Source organism: Bufo bufo, chromosome 11 (assembly GCF_905171765.1).
Source record: "Bufo bufo chromosome 11, aBufBuf1.1, whole genome shotgun sequence".
NCBI lineage: Eukaryota > Metazoa > Chordata > Amphibia > Anura > Bufonidae > Bufo > Bufo bufo.
The window spans coordinates 1164304-1188138 of NC_053399.1; the positions used below are offsets into that span (position 1 = coordinate 1164304).

General features: G+C 49.0%; 1 protein-coding gene across 2 annotated transcripts in view; it reads left to right on the plus strand.

Moving 5' to 3' along the window:
* The window catches only part of COQ6 (coenzyme Q6, monooxygenase), a 50384-nt gene that overhangs the window by 1395 nt on the left and 25154 nt on the right, over window positions 1-23835 (plus strand). Inside the window, exons 2-8 of one of the 2 annotated variants that reach the window (XM_040412344.1) lie at window positions 3859-3996; window positions 4108-4242; window positions 4316-4374; window positions 4439-4562; window positions 5080-5210; window positions 6134-6241; window positions 6549-6611. In XM_040412344.1, coding sequence (XP_040268278.1) covers window positions 3864-3996; window positions 4108-4242; window positions 4316-4374; window positions 4439-4562; window positions 5080-5210; window positions 6134-6241; window positions 6549-6611 — 753 coding nt within the window. In that variant the 5' untranslated portion in view covers window positions 3859-3863. Of the gene's footprint in view, window positions 1-3855; window positions 3997-4107; window positions 4243-4315; window positions 4375-4438; window positions 4563-5079; window positions 5211-6133; window positions 6242-6548; window positions 6612-23835 lie in introns of those variants that run through there. The other variant, XM_040412346.1, reaches the window with a different exon arrangement.

Below are 23835 nucleotides of genomic sequence, written 5' to 3' on the forward strand. Positions count from 1 at the left end.
GCCACAGTGACCCCCCCGCCTCACCCGCCACAGTGACCCCACATGACGCAAACCCGCCACAGTGACCCCCCCCCCCACGTCTTATCTGCCTCTGTGACCCCACACCGCTCAGCAGCCAAAGTGACCTCACCCGCCACAGTGACCCCCCCCTCGCCTCACCCGCCACAGTGACCCCCCACCGCTCAGCAGCCACAGTGACCTCATCCGCCACAGTGACCCCCCCTCGCCTCACCCGCCACCTTGACCCCACATGACGCAAACCCGCCACAGTGACACCACACCGCTCACCCGCCACAGTGACCCCCCCCTCGCCTCACCCGCCACAGTGACACCACACCGCTCAGCAGCCACAGTGACCTCATCCGCCACAGTGACCCCCCCCCCCCTCGCCTCACCCGCCACCTTGACCCCACATGACGCAAACCCGCCACAGTGACCCCCCGCCTCACCCGCCACAGTGACCCCCCCGCCTCACCCGCCACAGTGACCCCACATGACGCAAACCCGCCACAGTGACCATCCCCCCCACACGTCTTATCTGCCTCTGTGACCCCACACCGCTCAGCAGCCACAGTGACCTCACCCGCCACAGTGACCCCCCCCTCGCCTCACCCGCCACAGTGACCCCACACCACTCAGCAGCCACAGTGACCTCATCCGCCACAGTGACCCCCCCTCGCCTCACCCGCCACCTTGACCCCACATGACGCAAACCCGCCACAGTGACCCCTCCACCGCTCATCAGCCACAATGACCCTCACCCGCCACAGTGACCCCCCGCCTCACCCGCCACAGTGACCCCACATGACGCAAACCCGCCACAGTGACCATCCCCCCCACACGTCTTATCTGCCTCTGTGACCCCCCCTCTCCTCACCCGCCACAGTGACCCTCCTCTCCTCACCTGCCACAGTGACCCCCCTCTCCTCACCCGCCACAGTGACCCCCCCTCGCCTCACCCGCCACAGTGACCCCCCCGCCACCTTGACCCCACATGACGCAAACCCGCCACAGTGACCCCCCCACCGCTCATCAGCCACAGTGACCCCCTGCCTCACCCGCCACAGTAACCCCACATGATGCAAACCCGCCAGTGACCCCCCCCGCCTCACCCGCCACAGTGAGCCCCCCGCCTCACCCGCCACAGTAACCCCACATGATGCAAACCCGCCACAGTGACCCCCCCACCGCTCATCAGCCACAGTGACCCCCTGCCTCACCCGCCACAGTGACCCCCCCCGCCTCACCCGCCACAGTAACCCCACATGATGCAAACCCGCCACAGTGACCCCCCCGCCTCACCCGCCACAGTGACCCCCCGCCTCACCCGCCACAGTAACCCCACATGATGCAAACCCGCCACAGTGACCATCCCCCCCACATGTCTTATCTGCCTCTGTGACCTCACCCGCCACAGTGACCCCCCCCTCGCCCACCACAGTGACCCCCCCTCGCCTCACCTGCCACAGTGACCCCACACCGCTCAGCAGCCACAGTAGACCCCCCCTCGCCTCACCCGCCACAGTGACCCCCCCCCACCGCTCATCAGCCACAATGACCCTCACCCGCCACAGTGACCCTCACCCGCCACAGTGACTCCCCCTCGCCTCAACCGCCACATTGACCCCACACCGCTCAGCAGCCACAGTGACCCCCCCTCGCCTCACCCGCCAGTGACCCCCCCTCGCCTCACCCGCCACAGTGACCTCACCCGCCACAGTGACCCCCTGCCTCACCCACCACCTTGACCCCACATGATGCAAACCCGCCACAGTGACCCCCCCACCGCTCATCAGCCACAATGACCCTCACCCGCCACAGGGACCTCACCCGCCACAGTGACCCTACATGGCGCAAACCCGCCACAGTGACCACCCCCCCCCCACACGTCTTATCTGCCTCTGTGACCCCCCCCTCGCCTCACCCGCCACAGTGACCCCCCCCTCGCCTCACCCGCCACAGTGACCCCCCCCCCTCGCCTCACCCGCCACAGTGCCCCCCCCCCCTCGCCTCACCCGCCACAGTGACCCCCCCCCCCTCGCCTCACCCGCCACAATGACCCCACACCGCTCATCAGCCACAATGACCCTCACCCGCCACAGTGACCCCCCCTCGCCTCACCCGCCACAGTGACCCCACATGACGCAAACCTGCCACAGTGACCCCCCCCTACCGCTCATCAGCCACATTGACCCTCACCCGCCACAGTGACCCCGCCTCACCCGCCACCGTGACCCCACATGACGCAAACCTGCCAGTGACCCTCACTCGCCACAGTAACCCCCCCCTACACGTCTTATCTGCCTCTGTGACGCCACACCGCTCAGCAGCCACAGTGACCTCACCTGCCACAGTGACCCCCCCACGCTCATCAGCCACAATGACCCCACCGCCTCACCTGCCACAATGACCCCCACCCCTCGCCCTGCCACAGTGACTCGCCCCGCCCCAGTGACCCTCCCTTCCTTGCCCTGCCACAGTAACCCCCCCTTTTTCTCTGCCACAGTAACCCCCCCCCTTTCTTGCCCTGCCACAGTAACCCCCCCTTTCTTGCCCTGCCACAGTGACCCCCCCCTCCTCGCCCCGCCACAGTGACCCCCCCCCCCCCTCGCCCTGCCACAGTGACCCCCCCCCCCTCGCCCTGCCACAGTGACCCCCCCCCTCGCCCTGCCACAGTGACCCCCCCCTCCTCGCCCTGCCACAGTGACCCCCCCCTCCTCGCCCTGCCACAGTGACCCCCCCCTCCTCGCCCTGCCACAGTGACCCCCCCCTCCTCGCCCTGCCACAGTGACCCCCCCCTCCTCGCCCTGCCACAGTGACCCCCCCCCTCCTCGCCCTGCCACAGTGACCCCCCCCCTCCTCGCCCTGCCACAGTGACCCCCCCCCTCCTCGCCCTGCCACAGTGACCCCCCCCCCTCCTCGCCCTGCCACAGTGACCCCCCCCTCCTCGCCCTGCCACAGTGACCCCCCCTCCTCGCCCAGCCACAGTGACCCCCCCTCCTCGCCCAGCCACAGTGACCCCCCCTCCTCGCCCAGCCACAGTGACCCCCCCTCCTCGCCCAGCCACAGTGACCCCCCCTCCTCGCCCAGCCACAGTGACCCCCCCTCCTCGCCCAGCCACAGTGACACCCCCTCCTCGCCCAGCCACAGTGACACCCCCTCCTCGCCCCGCCACAGTGACCCCCCCTCCTCGCCCCGCCACAGTGACCCCCCCTCCTCGCCCCGCCACAGTGACCCCCCCCCTCCTCGCCCCGCCACAGTGACCCCCCCCCTCCTCGCCCCGCCACAGTGACCCCCCCCCTCCTCGCCCCGCCACAGTGACCCCCCCCCCTCCTCGCCCCGCCACAGTGACCCCCCCCCTCCTCGCCCCGCCACAGTGACCCCCCCTCCTCGCCCCGCCACAGTGACCCCCCCCTCCTCGCCCCGCCACAGTGACCCCCCCTCCTCGCCCCGCCACAGTGACCCCCCCTCCTCGCCCCGCCACAGTGACCCCCCCCTCCTCGCCCCGCCACAGTGCCCCCCCCCCTCCTCGCCCTGCCACAGTGACCCCCCCCTCCTCGCCCTGCCACAGTGACCCCCCCCTCCTCGCCCCGCCACAGTGACCCCCCCTCCTCGCCCCGCCACAGTGACCCCCCCTCCTCGCCCCGCCACAGTGACCCCCCCCTCCTCGCCCCGCCACAGTGACCCCCCCTCCTCGCCCCGCCACAGTGACCCCCCCGCCACAGTGACGCCCCCCCCCCCTTCTCGCCCCGCCACAGTGACCCCCAGAGCACGGAGCTGCTGCACCCCGCTCGCCCTCATGGCTGCCCCACAGTACTTCCCTGGTGACCCAGGATCTTGTGTCTCTGGTCCTGACAGGTGCCATGCTGATTCCTCTGTGTCCGCCCATTGTTGGCAGATACCTGGTGCCGCGGCGCTGCCTGTCCTCCTCTGCACTCTATGATGTGGTCGTATCTGGTGGGGGGATGGTTGGAACTGCAATGGCCTGCGCCCTAGGTGAGGAACCTCCAGGTGCTGGAGTCTTCAGTGACCCCAATGATTTTGGCACTCCTGCCGCTTGTACCGCTCTCCTCACAGGTTCTGTTTTCTCTGCCCCACGGACACAAGGTTCTCATCCTCACCTGCGTCACAAGAGAATCCTCCTGCTGGAAGCCGGACAGAGGAAGGTGTCGGAGCCGCTGCCGGAGCAGTTCAGCAACCGCGTCAGTTCCATCACCCCGGGGTCTGCCACTCTCCTTGCCAGTGAGTATGGGGCATGAAGCACCATTTTCTCTGCCTTGTACCCCACTCTGCTGCCAGCTGTCTCTCTCCACAGGCTTTGGGGTTTGGGATCACATTGGTGCCATGAGGTTAAAGCCCTACAAGAGAATGCAGGTAAGCCCGTCTGTGCCATGGAGGAGGCTCATGGCCGCATGCTCTAACCCTTTTCTGCCCCCAGGTCTGGGATGCCTGCTCTGATGCACTCATCACATTTGATAAAGAGGGGATGGAGGACATGGGGTACATCGTAGAAAATGACGTCATCACAGCCGCCCTTACGTGTCTGCTGGACGCCATAGGAGGTGAGTGTGGTGCAACCTGATGGAGCTGATCTCGGAGTGACCCCAAATCCCTCAGTAATCTCTTCCCCTGATGATGATGCACACACCCGGTCTCCATGTGATGTAATGTGATTCATCAGACCAGGCAACCTCCTTCCCATAATGCATCTGGTGTCATCTCTTCCACTGATGGTGCACACACCTGGCCTCCATGTGATGGAAATGTGATTCTTCGGACCACCTTTGTTCGTTGCCCAATGTCAGCAGCTCAGCTGTGGGATTGGTGTAGACCAGGGATGCCCAACCTGTGGCCCTTCAGCTGTTGCAAAACTTCAGCTTCCTGCATACCTGACCATCCTACAGCTATTGGGGCATGCTGGGAGTTGTAGTTTTGCAACAGCCGGAGGGCCGCAGGTTGAGCATCCTTGGTGTAGACAAGCTCGCCTTCTCCCCCACACACACTGGTGAGGCTTGGGTGCACACATGGCTGTCCTCCTTAACCCTTACCCTAATAATCTCTGCTTTCTGACTGTTTCAGAGCATGTGGAGGTTCGCTATCGAGCCCGAGCTGTAGGCTACACCTGGCCAGCGCCATACAGCAATGGAGAGGGCAGCCCATTCGTAGAGATACAGCTGGCAGACGGACAGAGTTTGCACACAAGACTGGTGGTGAGGAACCCTCACGCCCCCTTCCCTCTATGCAGACAGATTCCCGGAGCAGTCTCCATGGTCATCTGTTGTCTCCTGCCCACCATCATCTATTGCTGAATTGGAAAGTTTTTTTATAACGTTATAAAAAGAATAGAATCAAACTTTTTTAGATTTAAAGGCTATGGACACCTTCAGAGGCAATTTTTTTATTATTGCATTTTGCTAATTTTTGGCTAAAAATCTTTTTTTTCAATTGGCCTTTATTAAACATATTGAGCTTTTCTTTCACAAAGGGTTATAATGCCCCCCAAAATGCCTGGGCCCCTCATACTGGTCATACTTACCCCACCCCCCAGAAACCATGTGACTTCTGATGCCCGCACGACTGCTGCTGCATCTCCCCGTCACACGAATCAATACATCCGACGATGGGTGGAGGCAGCGGTCGCCGTGGCCTCATTAGAAGCGACGCAGATGCCGGAGAGCGAGGTAAGTATGAGGTCAAAATGAGTACAATGCAATAATAAAAAAAAAGTTGCCCCCAAAGGCTTTTAAATATGTTGCTTAGTATTCATTGCATTTCATCCTGCTTTCCAGCCTGTGTTTTGGGGCTCATTCACACGACTGTAGGCTGTTTGTGCCCATATTGTGGACCACAAAACCATTGATTTGGAAGCACTATGAAGCCTTCCATTGGGTTTTGGGTTCATGCCTCTGCAGTGCAAAAGAAAGGCATGTCCTATCTTCAAGTCAATGGGTCCACGCCGCAATACGAGATTCACATGGCCGGTGCCCGCGCATTGCGAACTAAGCACAGACAGCCTATGGTCGTGGGAATAATGTAAAGCTGGACCACCCTCCTCATTGGTGAGCAGCATTCATGATGGCAGCTGCCTGAGCTGTGGCAGCTTGTATAGGACCCTCAACCATGTCCTTTTCAGATTGGTGCAGATGGGCAGAACTCCTTGGTCCGAAGATCAGCCGGCATGAGGACTATTCAGTGGAGCTACAATCACGTTGCTGTGGTCGCAACCTTGCAGTTGTCTGAGGTAAGTAGAGAAGAATGTTAGAACATTTATGCTGCCCTCTAGTGGCAGGGGCACATAAAACTGCCACTGATTTTCCTGAGCCTTTTCAGGGCTGTGCATGCCAATCTGTTAGGAGTTAATAGACGCATCTATGCATGGTGCCGGGCGGCAGAGCTGCAGACCCCCGCCTCCATATCCACCATAGAGAAGGGGCTGCCACCTGCATGGCGCACAGAAAATATGGCTTGGAGCAAGAACGTGAAGTAATAAATGTACAGCTCGGTGATTGCTCTGCCATTTTCATAAGCTTTCATCTCTTCTCTTGCAGGCGACTGACAACAATGTGGCCTGGCAGAGGTTCCTCCCTAGTGGACCCATCGCCCTGCTACCGGTAACAGTCGGTCACCGATTATGCATTTGGCTGATTTTTAGATTTCATAGCAGTGATCTAGTTATATAATTGAATTTTCCCCCCTCGCCTATGACAGCACCCATGGATAGCATCCGCCCCCTTCCTCAGGACAGGAAACAGGAAGCACAGCCTCTTCAAAAGGGAGGTACAACCCCCATCATGCCAGTTCTGTTTCCTGTCCTAAGGGACAGGGTGGAATGCACAGCATGATTAAACACTATAGACTGAAGCTTCCTTCACAGGAAGGTTTAGGGTTTGGGCGTAAAGTCCTCCAAGCAGTTGTCCCACCCTAGATAATCTCGCCTAGATATCCATGGGTGCTGTCATAGGCGAGGGGGCAAATATGGGATTACACTTACCGGTAATCATTTTTCCTTGAGCCTATGACAGCACCCGCCTAATACCCTCCCAAAAAAAAAAAAAAAAATTTATATATATATATATATATATATATATATATATATATATATATAGAGAGAGAGATATACGTGTGTGTTTGTATATACTTCTATGTACACACGGATATAAGCGTTTGTTCTGTTGTAGATTTGTTGTGGTGTAGTCTGGTTTTTGTCTCCTTAGTTCTTGGAATAGGACTGGCATGATGGGGGTTAGGGTGTACCTCCCTTTGAAGAGGCTGTGCTTCCTGTTTCCTGTCCTGAGGAAGGGGGCGGATGCTATCCATGTGTGCTGTCATAGGCTCAAGGAAAAATGATTACTGGTAAGTGTAATCCCATATTTTTCCAGCTACGTTCTCGCTTGAGCACTGGGAGACACCTTGGGTATAGCTGCTGCCACTAACTGAGAAAAAGCGTTTGCTTCTCCTACCTGTCCATAGGAGACAGACCTGCCTGTTTGGCAAGTGCATCATTTTTATGTTTTCCCCCGGTGTATGGGGCAATTTAAATCCCCTCTTACCCCGACCCAGGAAGAGAGCACAGCGTGACACAAGTCTGCTGCAGATAAAAAGGTGGCCCAGTGGAGCTTACTGTTCTTTGACCTGCCAGCGAGCAGGTCGCCCATCCATCTTCACCATGTCCAGCATGGTCTTCCCTTCCTGGCTGGAGGAAGGAGGTATTATCAGCATCAGGAAGGGTAAGTATAATATCCCCCTTTTCCATCTTCTGTTCTGTTGCATTGGATAGAGCAGTCCTCAATCTTTCTCACTGTAGTCTGCTTCACGTGCCAATGTTCTTGCACGGAGCTTTGTTTTGCATCTGGCAAAAGGTGATCAGATAGTGGGACCTGGCATCCTGCTTCTGACGCCATTGTTCTGATATCCTCTGCAGGAACAGTGGACTGCTCAGTGCCTCCGTGCAGCCTCTTCCAGCTGTTGGGATGTCAACACACGCCTTTAGATGTACTCTGGCCAGCCATGTTTAGCTTCGCCCATGACAGCACCCATGCGTGTTGGACCTTCCATCCAGGAAAGGAAACCTGAGGATATAAAAAGTTTACACCCCCACCACACCTCTGTTCAGGTTTCCTGTCCTCCGGATAGGAGGTCCTGGGGAACCTACCTCTGAAGAAGTTCACACCAAGATGGCTGTGGAGCGTCCAGGTTTTTTGCCCGTGAGTGACCTTTCCTATGGCGGCGTAAGACTCTTTGGGGAGCCTGCTTTTCCTCCACCTCTTCTCCCAGTTTCCCCCATGTTTGGAGCAGCTGTGGCTGTGCCAGGCGGCTCCGGTTTAAACAGCGTGGAGGATTTTCAAAGATGGCGTGGGCATGCGCAGTAGGAACGTTGGAGCGGCATCATGACGCCGGCAGCACAGGACCCACGCCTGATGAAATATGAGACACGTGCTGGGACCTGCAGTAGCAGGGGAGAGTGCCTGGCGCACAGTGGAGGACAGCAGCCAGCCTTATTGCACACAGTAGGATTCCTCCTTCTGAGAATGTCGGCGCCGACCCTATTGAGCCCTCTGGACCATCAAGCCCGGTTCCTTGGCCTGAGGAGTGGGGAACAGCTGCCAAGAGGGTGAGATTATTCCTTTATTTCTCTTGCATTGCTGTGCAGGATTCTTTTTGGCTATTTATTATAGGTGCCTAGAATTCCTAAAAAGACTAAGCACAGAGAGCGTTCTGTCTGTAACAGTATGCTGCCAGCTTCTCATCTGAAACCAGCTCGTCAATCCTGGAAGGGTCACAATCTATGTCAAAAAGTATCAAGGCCCTGGTGAAATCAGAGGTTAGAGCTTCCCTTAAACCCCTAAAACTGGCTCCAGAAAGAAGGTGGATTCTGATATTTCAGATGAAGATAAATGGAATTTGGCTGCATCTAGTGATGTGAGGAGCAGTTCCTCTTCTGAAGGTGAAGCGGGCAGAGCACTTTTTCCCACTGAAGATGCAGAGCTATTATTAAGGGCAGTAGGAGCGCCAGTGCAATTGGAGGATGTTAAGCAGCAGGAATCCATTGCCGACCAGGCTTTTGAAGGATTAGCACCTAAAAAGCATAGTTTTTCCTGTTCATACAAATCTGGAGGCCCTAATTAAAAAAGAATGGAGGAATCCAGATTGTAAATTTTTTTTTGTTCCTAATATAATTAAAAGAAAATATCCTTTTTATGAACAAGTATCTTCAATCTGGGATAAAGCACCTAATGTAGATGCCCCGGTGGCAAAAATTGCAAAAAGATCGGCATTGTATTTAATGACTTGGGGGTTCTTAGTGATCCTTTAGATAAGAAAGCAGACGTCTACCTTAAAGCCTGGGAATCTGCTTCTACTAGCTTTAGGCCTAGCATTGCTGCTTCTTGGGTATCTAGGTCTTAAAAGCTCTGATTAGGACAAGTGCAGTCACATAATAAAGTTAAAACCCCTAGAGAGGAACTTCTGGCCTGCCGTCCAACATTTATAAAAGCGGCCGATTTTATTATTATTATTTTTTGGGCGGACGCTTTTTCAGAAAATCTATCAGTGGCTTTATCGAACGCTGCTAGGCGGGCCATCTGGCTTATATCTTGGAAGGGTGACCAGGGTTCCCAAGCGAGGCTTTGTTCCCTACCATGTGAGGGACAGAGGCTATTTGGATTTTCCTTGGATGACGTTCTTGAAAAGGGCATACAATTGTTATGAAGCACTCGCCAAAATATAGCACAGCCTGCTCTACCACCTAGCCGCAGTGCTAAAGTATTCAATTAATGGCCGGCTTTATATGTTTCACAAAAGCATTTTATTTTAAAATATACAGTGCCTTGCTTAAGTATTCACCCCCTTGACTTTTTTCGTATTTTGGTGCCTCACCACCTGGAATTAACATGGATTGTTTGAGGATTTGCATCATGTAATTTACAGAACATGCCGACAACTTTCAAGATGTTTTTTTTTATATATATATAAAATAAATATATATATATATATATTTATTTATTTATTTATTGTGAAGCAAACAACAAATAGGACAAAGTAACAAAGTCAATGTGCAGAACTATTCACCCCCTACAGTCCATACTCTGTAGAGCCCCTTCTGCAGCAATCACAGCTCCAGGTCTCTTTGGATAAGTCTCTATGAGCAGCTGCCACATCTGACCGCTGGGATTGTTGCCCGTTCCTCCTTGCAGAACGGCTCCGGCTCCTTCAGGTCGGATGTTTGTGCTTGTGAACAGCAATCTTTACGTCTGACCTCAGACTTTCTATTGGATTGAGGTCTGGGCTGCGACTCGGCCGTTCCCACACATTTACATGTTTCCCCTTAAACCCCTCAAGTGTTGCTTTAGCCGTGTGTTTAGGGTCATTGTCCTGCTGGAAGGTGAGCCTCCGTCCTGGCCTCAGATCACGCACAGAGTGGGGCAGGTTCTGCTGAAGATTATCCCTGTATTTAGTACCGTCCATCTTTCCCTCAGCTCTGACCAGTTTCCCAGTCCCATATTCCCAGTATGATGCTGCCACCACCATGTCTCACTGTGGGGATGGTGTTCTTTGGGTGATGTGATCGGTTGGGTTTGCTCCAGACATAGTTTTCTTTGATGGCCGAAAAATTCCATTTTAGTCTCCTCAGACCAGAGCCCCTTCCTCCATACATTTTGGGAGTCTCCCACACTCCTTTTTGCAAACTCGCAACGTGCTTTATTGTTTTTAGCTCAAAGTAATGGTTTTCTTCTGGCCGCTCTGCCATAAAGCCCAACTCTATGGAGCGTACGGCTTATAGTCGTCCTATGTACAGATCCTCCAGTCTCTGCTGTGGAACTCTGCAGCTCCTCCAGGGTTATCTTAGGTCTCTGTGCTGCCTCTCTGATTAATGTCCTCCTTGCCCGGTCCGTGGTTTTGGTGGGCGGCTGTCTCTTGGCAGGTTTGCTGTTGTGCCATGTTCTTTTCATTGGGTTATGATAGATTTGATGGTGCTCCTGGGGATCATCAAAGATTTGGATATTTTTTTTTATAGCCTAACTGTCACGACCGCTATCCCAGCAGCAGTCGTGTCGCACCAGACGGAGGGGAAGGGGGACCCTTATCTACGGATGGGAATAGTATGGCCACCCCTGACTAACCCTAAGCTGGCACCTGTCTGCCCTGATACCCTAGACGGGGTGTGAACCCGTGCGGCGAGCAGGATGCCTAAACCCTCAGTCGCCCTAACACTGGACTGGGGAAAGGCCGATGGGAGCGCTAGTCACCATCACTCACGTCTAGGAAAACAACAGGGGAAGACAACAACAAACAAACTATAGCAAAGATAGACTTATCCAGTCACGAGCAGAGAAGGCGATCCCAAACACGACAGTCCACGCCGGACAAGAGCTCCACAGCAACACCATCAAACGATCTCCTTCCAAGGTCAGAGTAGCACTGGAAGTAAGGACTATATCTGGCAATGACTGCAAGTGAAAGTGAAACTAATATAGTAGCTGGGAGTGGCAGACAGGACTCACCTGAGAAGGATGCCTACAAACTCCCAGTCAGGACAAAAAGGTTCACAAGGCAAAACCCAGATGACATACCCTGAACCACGGAGCAAACTCACAAGCTATCGCGAGTAGCAAGTCGCTGCGACCTTCTCCTCCCAGACCTGTCTGGATCAGTCACAGTCGTGACACTGATGAGTCTTCAATGCTTGCAAAGTTTTATTGCCTGTAACAATAGTCCATCAAAGGGACGCGTTTCGGCTCAATTGCCTTTCTCAACAGATAAATATACATGTTCAGCAACTCATATATATATATATATGCGTATCAATGATTGAGGAAAGGAAAATCACAGTGATGTGAACGCCCATAATAGGGGCGGTACGTACATGGTCACATGGTAACAAAATCAAGGTAATCAATCAGGGAATCAAAAGCGCAACAGGTATAGAGATACATGTCAATCATAATGAAATAATGTTGTTAAATACCAATACAGCTGAGGGACTCCTTCATTTATATGGTAGATGTCTAGAAAAAATGATAATGCAAAAAAGGTTATGAAAATTAATAAAAATAAGATGAACAGAAAAATAGCACTACAAGAAATCAGATATGCATAATTTCATAGTCGCGGTTGAGGCCTCTCGGATATAGGGTATCAAGGGTATGAATCCAGTACGCCTCCCGGCGCAAAAGTAATTTTTTGATGTCGCCACCCCGCCTGGGTCTAGAAATTTGTTCTATCACCTGGAATTTTAATTGAGCGACTGTATGGTGAAACTTATCGAAATGGGAGGGAACTGGTAAAAGCAAATTTTTCGTCCTGATGGTGGATTTATGTTTTCCAATGCGGTCTTTGACACTCTGCATAGTTTCCCCAATGTAAAGCAACCCACAAGGACATTTTATTAGATATATAACATTGGCTGATTCACAAGTGAAAAAGCCATCAACTGCATATGAGCGTCCGGTATGTGGGTGGTAAACATTGGGCCCTTTGATGACATTGGAGCACTGGAAACAATGGAGGCACGGAAAAGTGCCCTTCCGCTGTGTAGCCAGGACCCCCTGTTTAAGAGTACCAGGGGTGCTTCCAATGTCCGCACGTACTAGCTTGTCCCTATAGCTAGGGTTTTTTTTTGTTACAGATAAGGGGCGGATTTTGGAATTCCTGGATATGGGGGTATGCTTTACCTAATAGACACTAGAATTAAATGGATGGAATTTGTGAATCAGTGCCACTCGTAGACTTTTGTCTTGTTTATTCTCAGAGCTACGGGGAGAATCTAACTCCTTTATGGTGTTAGTTAGGATAGATGACGGGTACCCTCTTTCTTCAAATCTTGTGGTCATCTCTTCTATTCTATGACCCAGTACCAAGGGGTCAGAGACAATTCGTCTAACCCTCTGGTACTGGGACTTTGGAATAGCTTTTTTAAGAGCAGGTGGATGGGCGCTGGTGAAGTGGAGGATACTATTTCTGTCTGTCTCCTTCCGAAATAGATCGGTTGACAGATTACCTTTCACATCCTTGATAACCCTTGTATCCATGAAGCTGAATATCAGATTATCACTTGTGACTGTAAATTGTAGACTAATACATGCTTGGTTCAGGTATGAAACGAATACCGTGAGGGTCTCCTGTGACCCCGCCCATATGCAAAAAATGTCGTCAATAAATCTTTTCCACACTAAAATGTGGTTGTGATACCACTGACTGCTGTATACAAAGTTATCCTCAAATTGAGACATATATGCATTTGCATAGGGCGGGGCCACATTAGACCCCATCGTGGTCCCCCGCTTTTGTAAATAATAAGAATCCTCGAACATAAAATAATTCTCATATAAGACGAGGTGGAGCAGCTCTTCGAAAAATTCTCGCTCTATAAGGGAGTAATTACTCCTTTCTAGGAATGACTTGACAGCCTGCACACCTCCACTGTGTTCTATGGAGGTATACAGGCTGACCACATCAATCGTCACCAGTAAACTGTCCAGAGGAACCGGACCCAATTGTGCAATAGTGTGCAAGAAGTCCTGTGTGTCTGCCAGGTATGATGGAATACCTCTTATTAAAGGTGTAAGGACTTTCTCAAGCACTATTGCCAAGGGAGACAAAATGGAACCCACCGAGGCCACAATAGGGCGACCAGGGGGATCATTCAAAGTTTTATGTACTTTAGGGAGTACGTAAAAAACAGGTGTTATCGGTGTTTGGTTGATCAGGAAAGTATGCATATTCCTGTCCAAAACACCCAATGCAGCAACTTTCATTATTTTACGTTTTATACCAAAAACAGGATCAGTGTTTAGCAATTCATAAGTGTCAAAATCTGAAAGTTGACGATGCACCTCCGCCACATATTTTATCCTGTCCATAAGGACAATGGCGCCCCTTTGTCTGCTGGCTTCAAAACAATTCTCTTATCTTCCATTAATGTTTTAATAGCCAACTTTTCCTCTGGTGTGACGTTAGATGTAAACCGCATTTCACCCCTCTAAGTCCCGTTCAGATGTCGGCCCTCCAGAAAGGACTTTCCTTCAGCCCCTCAACTTACTTTGATACTTTTCAGTTTGACATCGATTTAAACCAGTTTTTTCGGAAATTACGATTAAAGGCCCACTTTCTGGATAAAGGTGACAGGATTACTGGTTCGGGTGATGGCGAAAGACCAAGTCTATGTTTGAGTGATCTAGGTCTGAAGAACCCGAGTAAATTCATGCCCCCCAAATTTTATCACCCCGTTGAGACCTATATTGAATTGGTCTATAGGGACATCAAGACACATATAGATGGCATTAAGAGGGGTGAAATGCGGTTTACATCTAACGTCACACCAGAGGAAAAGTTGGCTATTAAAACATTAATGGAAGATAAGAGAATTGTTTTGAAGCCAGCAGACAAAGGGGGCGCCATTGTCCTTATGGACAGGATAAAATATGTGGCAGAGGTGCATCGTCAACTTTCAGATTTTGACACTTATGAATTGCTAAACACTGATCCTGTTTTTGGTATAAAACGTAAAATAATGAAAGTTGTGGATCACTTTGCTGCATTGGGTGTTTTGGACAGGAATATGCATACTTTCCTGATCAACCAAACACCGATAACACCTGTTTTTTACGTACTCCCTAAAGTACATAAAACTTTGAATGATCCCCCTGGTCGCCCTATTGTGGCCTCGGTGGGTTCCATTTTGTCTCCCTTGGCAATAGTGCTTGAGAAAGTCCTTACACCTTTAATAAGAGGTATTCCATCATACCTGGCAGACACACAGGACTTCTTGCACACTATTGCACAATTGGGTCCAGTTCCTCTGGACAGTTTACTGGTGACGATTGATGTGGTCAGCCTGTATACCTCCATAGAACACAGTGGAGGTGTGCAGGCTGTCAAGTCATTCCTAGAAAGGAGTAATTACTCCCTTATAGAGCGAGAATTTTTCGAAGAGCTGCTCCACCTCGTCTTATATGAGAATTATTTTATGTTCGAGGATTCTTATTATTTACAAAAGCGGGGGACCACGATGGGGTCTAATGTGGCCCCGCCCTATGCAAATGCATATATGTCTCAATTTGAGGATAACTTTGTATACAGCAGTCAGTGGTATCACAACCACATTTTAGTGTGGAAAAGATTTATTGACGACATTTTTTGCATATGGGCGGGGTCACAGGAGACCCTCACGGTATTCGTTTCATACCTGAACCAAGCATGTACTAGTCTACAATTTACAGTCACAAGTGATAATCTGATGGTCAGCTTCTTGGATACAAGGGTTATCAAGGATGTGAAAGGTAATCTGTCAACCGATCTATTTCGGAAGGAGACAGACAGAAATAGTATCCTCCACTTCACCAGCGCCCATCCACCTGCTCTTAAAAAAGCTATTCCAAAGTCCCAGTACCAGAGGGTCAGACGAATTGTCTCTGACCCCTTGGTACTGGGTCATAGAATAGAAGAGATGACCACAAGATTTGAAGAAAGAGGGTACCCGTCATCTATCCTAACTAACACCATAAAGGAGTTAGATTCTCCCCGTAGCTCTGAGAATAAACAAGACAAAAGTCTACGAGTGGCACTGATTCACAAATTCCATCCATTTAATTCTAGTGTCTATTAGGTAAAGCATACCCCCATATCCAGGAATTCCAAAATCCGCCCCTTATCTGTAACAAAAAAAAACCCTAGCTATAGGGACAAGCTAGTACGTGCGGACATTGGAAGCACCCCTGGTACTCTTAAACAGGGGGTCCTGGCTACACAGCGTAAGGGCACTTTTCCGTGCCTCCATTGTTTCCAGTGCTCCAATGTCATCAAAGGGCCCAATGTTTACCACCCACATACCGGACGCTCATATGCAGTTGATGGCTTTTTCACTTGTGAATCAGCCAATGTTATATATCTAATAAAATGTCCTTGTGGGTTGCTTTACATTGGGGAAACTATGCAGAGTGTCAAAGACCGCATTGGAAAACATAAATCCACCATCAGGACGAAATATTTTTGCTTTTACCAGTTCCCTCCCATTTCGATAAGTTTCACCATACAGTCGCTCAATTAAAGTTCCAGGTGATAGAACAAATTTCTAGACCCAGGCGGGGTGGCGACATCAAAAAATTACTTTTGCGCCGGGAGGCGTACTGGATTCATACCCTTGATACCCTATATCCGAGAGGCCTCAACCGCGACTATGAAATTATGCATATCTGATTTCTTGTAGTGCTATTTTTCTGTTCATCTTATTTTTATTAATTTTCATAACCTTTTTTGCATTATCATTTTTTCTAGACATCTACCATATAAATGAAGGAGTCCCTCAGCTGTATTGGTATTTAACAACATTATTTCATTATGATTGACATGTATCTCTATACCTGTTGCGCTTTTGATTCCCTGATTGATTACCTTGATTTTGTGACCATGTACGTACCGCCCCTATTATGGGCGTTCACATCACTGTGATTTTCCTTTCCTCAATCATTGATACGCATATATATATATATATATATATATATATATATATATATATATATGAGTTGCTGAACATGTATATTTATCTGTTGAGAAAGGCAATTGAGCCGAAACGCGTCCCTTTGATGGACTATTGTTACAGGCAATAAAACTTTGCAAGCATTGAAGACTCGTCTGCTGGGATCTTTCTTTTCATCACACGTGGTAATTATCCTATCCCGTGCGGCGAGCACCTCAGCGTGTGCCGGCCAACTTCTTGTTACAGTCGTGACACTAACCATGACTTGTTCTTCTCCACAACATTGTCCCTTACTTGTTTGGAGAGTTCCTTGGTCTTCACGGCAGTGTTTGGTTAGTGATGCCTCTTGCTTAGGTGTTGCAGCCTCTGACACTTAGATTGCACACAGGTGACATTATTTCACTAATTATGTGACTTCTGAAAGTAATTGGTTGCACCAGAGCTTTTTATGGGCTTCCTAACAAAGGGGGTGAATACATACGCACAGGACAATTTTCTAATTCTAAACAATAGTTTTACTTATATATATTTTTCTCATTTCACTTCACCAACTTAGACTATTGTGTTCTGATCCATCACATAGAATTCAGATTAACAAAACATTGAGGGGTGAATACTTTTGCAAGGCACTGTATGAAGTATAAAACACTCCTAAAATCAACATAGACACATAACCCCCATTAATACTTCATAGTCTTCACTTTAAATGTTGTAACTTATTTGATCTCAGTCCCTCCTAGGGTTCCCGTTGCGGAGCTCACTCAATACACCGGAACCTCTATTTACATGCAGCGATTCTAGTAAGTACTTGGATTCCTCCAAATTATAGATTTCCACAATGTATCAGTAGAGTTTATGTGCTACGGATCTTTTGCCACTCTGTATTTCACTTTCCACATACCATTTATCTTGTGCGTGCGTTGTATATTAGTCTCTTACCAGCGCTGGAGACCTCTCTGCGGTGTTATCAATGGTATTTCTTTATGTATACATACGTGGCTTATTTGTCCATATGTCCCTCTCTCTTCCCAAAATTGCTGGACGTAATTGCGCTCGTGCCGGCACTCAGATTTCAGCGGATGCGAGGTACGAATGTCTGGACACCAACCTCGTTATGACATGTGTTCCCTTCTTTTAATGAAGGATCTTACCGACTTTTCAATTATCGCTGCGTTTTTCTTTCCAATAGAACTTATTTCTCCTCAGGAAGAGATATATATATATATATATATATATATATATATATATATATATATATATATATATATATATATATTTTTATAATAACCAAGAATCCAAAAAAAAAGTATAGACGCAGGCGTGGGATTATGAGGATGATGTGGAGAAGGACGTCAATCAAGTGGGCATGCTAAAAGGCGAGTAGACCGAGCCTCTAGGTGCTGCAGCAACGCCCTCATAGCACCTAGAGGCTTCATTAGCATAGTTTTTTAGGAGAACGGCGCAGGCAGGGAGTTAACAAACATGCATCAGCACATCGCTAATGTCAGTCAGCTACACAACGATTTTTCCCATGACAGAAACCCCTTAATAATTTCTCAGACAGAATCGTCTTTGAAGCAGGAGACCGATCAGTTGTGTCTAATTTTAAAATCTTTAGGATGGAAGATAAATTGGAAAAAATCCAATGCTTGTTTTTAGGGGTACTACTAGATTCCTAGAATCAGAGATGTTTCCTTCCAGAACAGAAGGTGATATGGGTGTTCCCTGAGACAGGCTATGTCAGTCCTAAGTCTAATGACGACCACCATCCCGGCAGTCACCGATGCTCAGCTTCATTCAAGACCATTGCAGGGGGACATTCTGAAGAACTGGGACGGTTCTCCCCTATCCTTGGACTACAACTTCCATCTGAGTTCAGTAGCAAGGATGTCATTACTATGGTGGACAACCCCACACATTTATCCAGGGGATGCCCTTGGGTGTCTCAGAATACGATATCAATCACCATGGACGCAAGCCCTTTGGGATTGGGAGCCCATTCAGGGGGAGATTTCTGGCAGGGAAACCGTCCCTCAAACTACAAAGAACTAAGTGCAATAAAAGAGGCAGAAAGAACTGTAATAATATATGCAGACAATACAACAGCAGTGTCTTATATAACCCACCGGGGGCCACAAGAAGAAAAGATCTATTGATGTTATCCCAGGAGATTCTTCAGATTGCAGAGAGGAACCAGTTCATTCTCAGAGCAGTTCACCTCAGAGGGAAGAACAATGCCCTGGGCTTTTTTTTTTTTTTTTAGCAGGAAAGAGTTAAAGTAGGGAGAATGGTTGGTGCCTTCACAATTCCATTTTCCAGCTTATAGTACAGAAGTGGGGTCTACCAACTGTAGATCTTTTTGCGACGAAAAAGCCGGACATATTTTTTTCACTCAACAGAATGGACTTGCTGACGGGGATGGACGCATTAAGCCAGTCATGGGATCAGGAGTTTGGATATGCCTTCCCTCCGTATTTATTCATTCCCAGAGTCCTGAAGAAAGTTATCCAGGAGAGGGCTTCTTTGATTTTAATAGCTCCAAGATGGCCCAAAAGAGCCTGCTTCTCAATGTTACAAAAGCTAGCGGTGGAACCCCCATGGATGCTTCCAGGGTGGGACAACCTTCTGTATCAGGGTCCAGGTTTTCACCCCAGACCAGATCTTCTACAACTAGCAGCCTGGAAATTGAAAGGATAATGTGGGCTAGGAGGGGCTTGTCGAATGCGGTAGTTCCCACCTACTAGCGAGTAAGAAAGAAGTCACGGCTAAAAAGTATGTTAAAGTTTGGGATACAAAGTTTGGTTGAACTTGATGGACTTATGTCTTTTTTTTTCAACCGTATTAACTATGTAACATTCTCTCCATTTTTGGGAAGGTCTCCTGACCCCTTGCAGGCACCTTGTGTGCCTGACATACTAAATTTTTTGCAAGCAGGCCTGGTCAAGAATCTAAAAAGTACAACTCTAAAAGTCCAAGTAGCGGCCCTGAATTTTTTTTCTACGATTTTGGGCTACTTTCACACTCTCGTTTTGGCTTTGTTTGTGAGATCCATTCAGGGCTCAGCGGTCCAAAATGGATCCGTTTTGCCCTAATGCATTCTGAATGGAAAAGGATCCGCTCAGAATACATCAGCTTGCCTCCGATCCGTCTGCATTCCGCTCTGGAGGCGGACACCAAAACGCTGCTTGCAGCCAAACGAATCCGTCCTGGCACTGAATGTAAGTCAATGGGGATGGATCTGTTTTCTCTGACACAATTTGGCACAATAGAAAATGGATCCATCCCCCATTGACTTTCAATAGAGTTCATGATGGATCCGTCTTGGCTATGTTACAGATAATACAAACAGATCCGTTAATGACTGATGCATGCGGTTGTATTGTAACGGATCAGTTTTTGCTGATCCATGACGGATCCGCCCAAAACGCGAGTGTGAAAGTGGCCTTAGACTAGCAGATTACGGCCCTCTTTAAGATCTGTCTCCCCCGTGGGATGTAAATGTAGTGTTATCTGCCTCCACTCAGTCCCCATTAGAACATGTTAAGGAGTTACCGATCAAGATGCTCACTTTAAAAATGGCTTTTCTGTTAGCGATCACTGCTAGGTGAGTCTCTGAGATCCAGGCCCTTTCTGCCTTCCCTCCTGATACAAATAGATTGGAAGATAAAGTCATTTTAAGGCCTTTCCCCTTTGTCCTGCCTGAGGTGGTTTCTGACTCCCATAGAAACAAGGACATAATTCTACCTTCTTTTTGTGTTAATCCCAATAATTCTAGAGAACAACATTTTCTTTCTCCAGACGTTAGAAGATGTTTAATCACTTACCTGGAATCCACTAAGGATTGGAGAACAGATGAAAATCTCCTGATCCAGGTTCAGGGATCTGGTAAGGGAAAGAAAGCTTCCATAGCCTCGATTGCACAATATGGTTTAAGTCGGCCATATCTTGTGCATATTCGGCAAGAGGTCTGCCCATTCCAGAGGGGTTTGGGGCTCATTCAACTAGGGCAGTAGCTACTACTTGGGCAGAGAGGCTTTCTTAGCTCAGATTTGCAGAGCAGCCACATGGTCTTCGCCCCATACTTTCTTAAGACACTATAGGTTGCATCTGGACTCTGATGCTGCCTTTGGGAGGAAGGTGCTGCAAGCTGTGCGCCCCCAATTCTAAGTTCATAGTTTAGCCCTCATGGGTGCTGCTGCTATGGGTGAGGGGAGAACATAAATTGCTTACCGGTAATTGTTTTTCTTGAAACCCATGACAGCACCCCAAAATTTTCCCAACCCTACTATTTAATATGGCTTATTCCGGATTTTTTTTATATCCCAGTTTAGTTTAGGGAAAAAAGCTGTATTGGTTCCCTGGCTGGGGTCTATCATTTTTTTTTTCCTTTTGTTGTGTTTATCACTCCTCCGGAGGGTCTTTTCCTTGTAAATCACTGAGGTGTGGGTGTGAACTTTTTTATATCCTTAGGTTTCCTGTCCTGGATAGGAGGTCCATCACGCTTGGGTGCTGTCATGGGTTTCAAGAAAAACAATTACCGTTAATCAATTTATGTCTGGGTTCTCCAGGCCACGGGGCAGGCAGAGCAGGCCCTTGGTCTCTGGGGTTACCACCCCATCAGTCACCGTGCAGTAGAGAAGTTTCCTGTGTTTCACAGCTCAAGTCCTTTTGAAGTGCAAACATTTAGGCTCCATTCACACGTCTATGTGTGTTTTGCGGATCCGTGGATCAGCAAAACACGGACATCGACAATGTGCGTTCCGCATTTTGTAGACTGCACATCGCCGGCACTTAATAGAAAATGCCTATTCTTGTCCGCAATTGCGGACAAGAATATGACATGTTCTATTTTTTGGGGGGAACGGAATTGCGGACCTGGAAGTGCGGATCCGCAATTCCGGATCCGTGCAGCACATCGTGCTGCCCCATAGAAATTAATGGGTCCGCAATTCCGTTCCGCAAAATGCGGAACTAAATTGCGGACGTGTGAATGGACCGTTAAAGAGATCTCCCTTGAGTCTCCTATTTGGGAAAACCTTCTACCCTGCCCATGGCAGATGCAGCATTCTTCCAGGAGAAACGGAATTGGAAAGTTTTTTGCTAAATCCTCCATTGAAGTGTTGGGCTCGGCTTTCTATCTGATCTTCAGTTCATCCTGGGTGAGCGGAGCAACTCCGGCAGGGAAAAAACGGAGGAATTAGAAGTCAGTGAGGGACATTTATCAAGACTGGTATATACAGTCGTGGCCAAAAGTTTTGAGAATGACACAAATATTAGTTTTCACAAAGTTTGCTGCTAAACTGCTTTTAGATCTTTGTTCCAGTTGTTTCTGTGATGTAGTGAAATATAATTACACGCACTTCATACGTTTCAAAGGCTTTTATCGACAATTACATGACATTTATGCAAAGAGTCAGTATTTGCAGTGTTGGCCCTTCTTTTTCAGGACCTCTGCAATCCGACTGGGCATGCTCTCAATCAACTTCTGGGCCAATTCCTGACGGATACCAACCCATTCTTTCATAATCACTTCTTGGAGTGGGTTTTTGTTTGTCCACCCGCCTCTTGAGGATTGACTACAAGTTCTCAATGGGATTAAGATCTGGGGAGTTTCCAGGCCATGGACCCAAAATTTTAACGTTTTGGCCCCCGAGCCACTTAGTTATCACTTTTGCCTTATGGCACAGTGCTCCATCGTGCTGGAAAATGCATTGTTCTTCACCAAACTGTTGCTGGATTGTTGGAAGAAGTTGCTGTTGGGGGGTGTTTTGGTGCCATTCTTTATTCATGGCTGTGTTTTTGGGCAAAATTGTGAGTGAGCCCACTCCCTTGGATGAGAAGGATGCTTTACTGTTGGCATGACACAGGACTGATGGTAGCGCTCACCTTCTCTTCTCCGGACAAGCCTGATGCCCCAAACAATCGGAAAGAGGCTTCATCGGAGAATATGACTTTGCCCCAGTCCTCAGCAGTCCATTCATCAGACTATGGACTCTTTACTGTAAGAGCAGTCAGACTATGGACTCTTTACTGTAAGAGCAGTCAGACTATGGACTCTTTACTGTAAGAGCAGTGAGACTATGGACTCTTTACTGTAAGAGCAGTCAGACTATGGACTCTTTACGGTAAGAGCAGTGAGACTATGGACTCTTTACTGTAAGAGCAGTCAGACTATGGACTCTTTACTGTAAGAGCAGTCAGACTATGGACTCTTTACTGTAAGAGCAGTCAGACTATGGACTCTTTACTGTAAGAGCAGTCAGACTATGGACTCTTTACTGTAAGAGCAGTCAGACTATGGACTCTTTACTGTAAGAGTCCATAGTCTCACTTCTCTTACAGTAAAGAGTCCATAGTCTCACTGCTCTTACAGTAAAGAGTCCATAGTCTCACTGCTCTTACAGTAAAGAGTCCATAGTCTCACTGCTCTTACAGTAAAGAGTCCATAGTCTCACTGCTCTTACAGTAGAGTCCATAGTCTCACTTCTCTTACAGTAAAGAGTCCATAGTCTCACTGTTCTTACAGTAGAGTCCATAGTCTCACTGCTCTTACAGTATAGAGTCCATAGTCTCACTGCTCTTACAGTAGAGTCCATAGTCTCACTGCTCTTACAGTAGAGTCCATAGTCTCACTGCTCTTACAGTAAAGAGTCCATAGTCTCACTGCTCTTACAGTAAAGAGTCCATAGTCTCACTGCTCTTACAGTATAGAGTCCATAGTCTCACTGCTCTTACAGTAAAGAGTTCATAGTCTCACTGCTCTTACAGTATAGAGTCCATAGTCTCACTGCTCTTACAGTAAAGAGCCCATAGTCTCACTGCTCTTACAGTAAAGAATCCATAGTCTTACTGCTCTTACAGTATAGAGTCCATAGTCTCACTGCTCTTACAGTAAAGAGTCCATAGTCTCACTGCTCTTACAATAAAGAGTCCATAGTCTCACTGCTCTTACAGTATAGAGTCCATAGTCTCTCTGCTCTTACAGTAAAGAGTCCATAGTCTCACTGCTCTTACAGTAAAGAGTCCATAGTCTCACTGCTCTTACAGTAAAGGGTCCATAGTCTCCCTGCTCTTACAGTAAAGAGTCCATAGTCTCACTGCTCTTACAGTATAGTCCACAGTCTCACTGCTCTTACAGTATAGAGTCCATAGTCTCACTGCTCTTACAGTAAAGGGTCCATAGTCTCACTGCTCTTACAGTAAAGAGTCCATAGTCTCACTGCTCTTACAGTAAAGAGCCCATAGTCTCACTGCTCTTACAGTAAAGAATCCATAGTCTTACTGCTCTTACAGTATAGAGTCCATAGTCTCACTGCTCTTACAGTAAAGAGTCCATAGTCTCACTGCTCTTACAGTAAAGA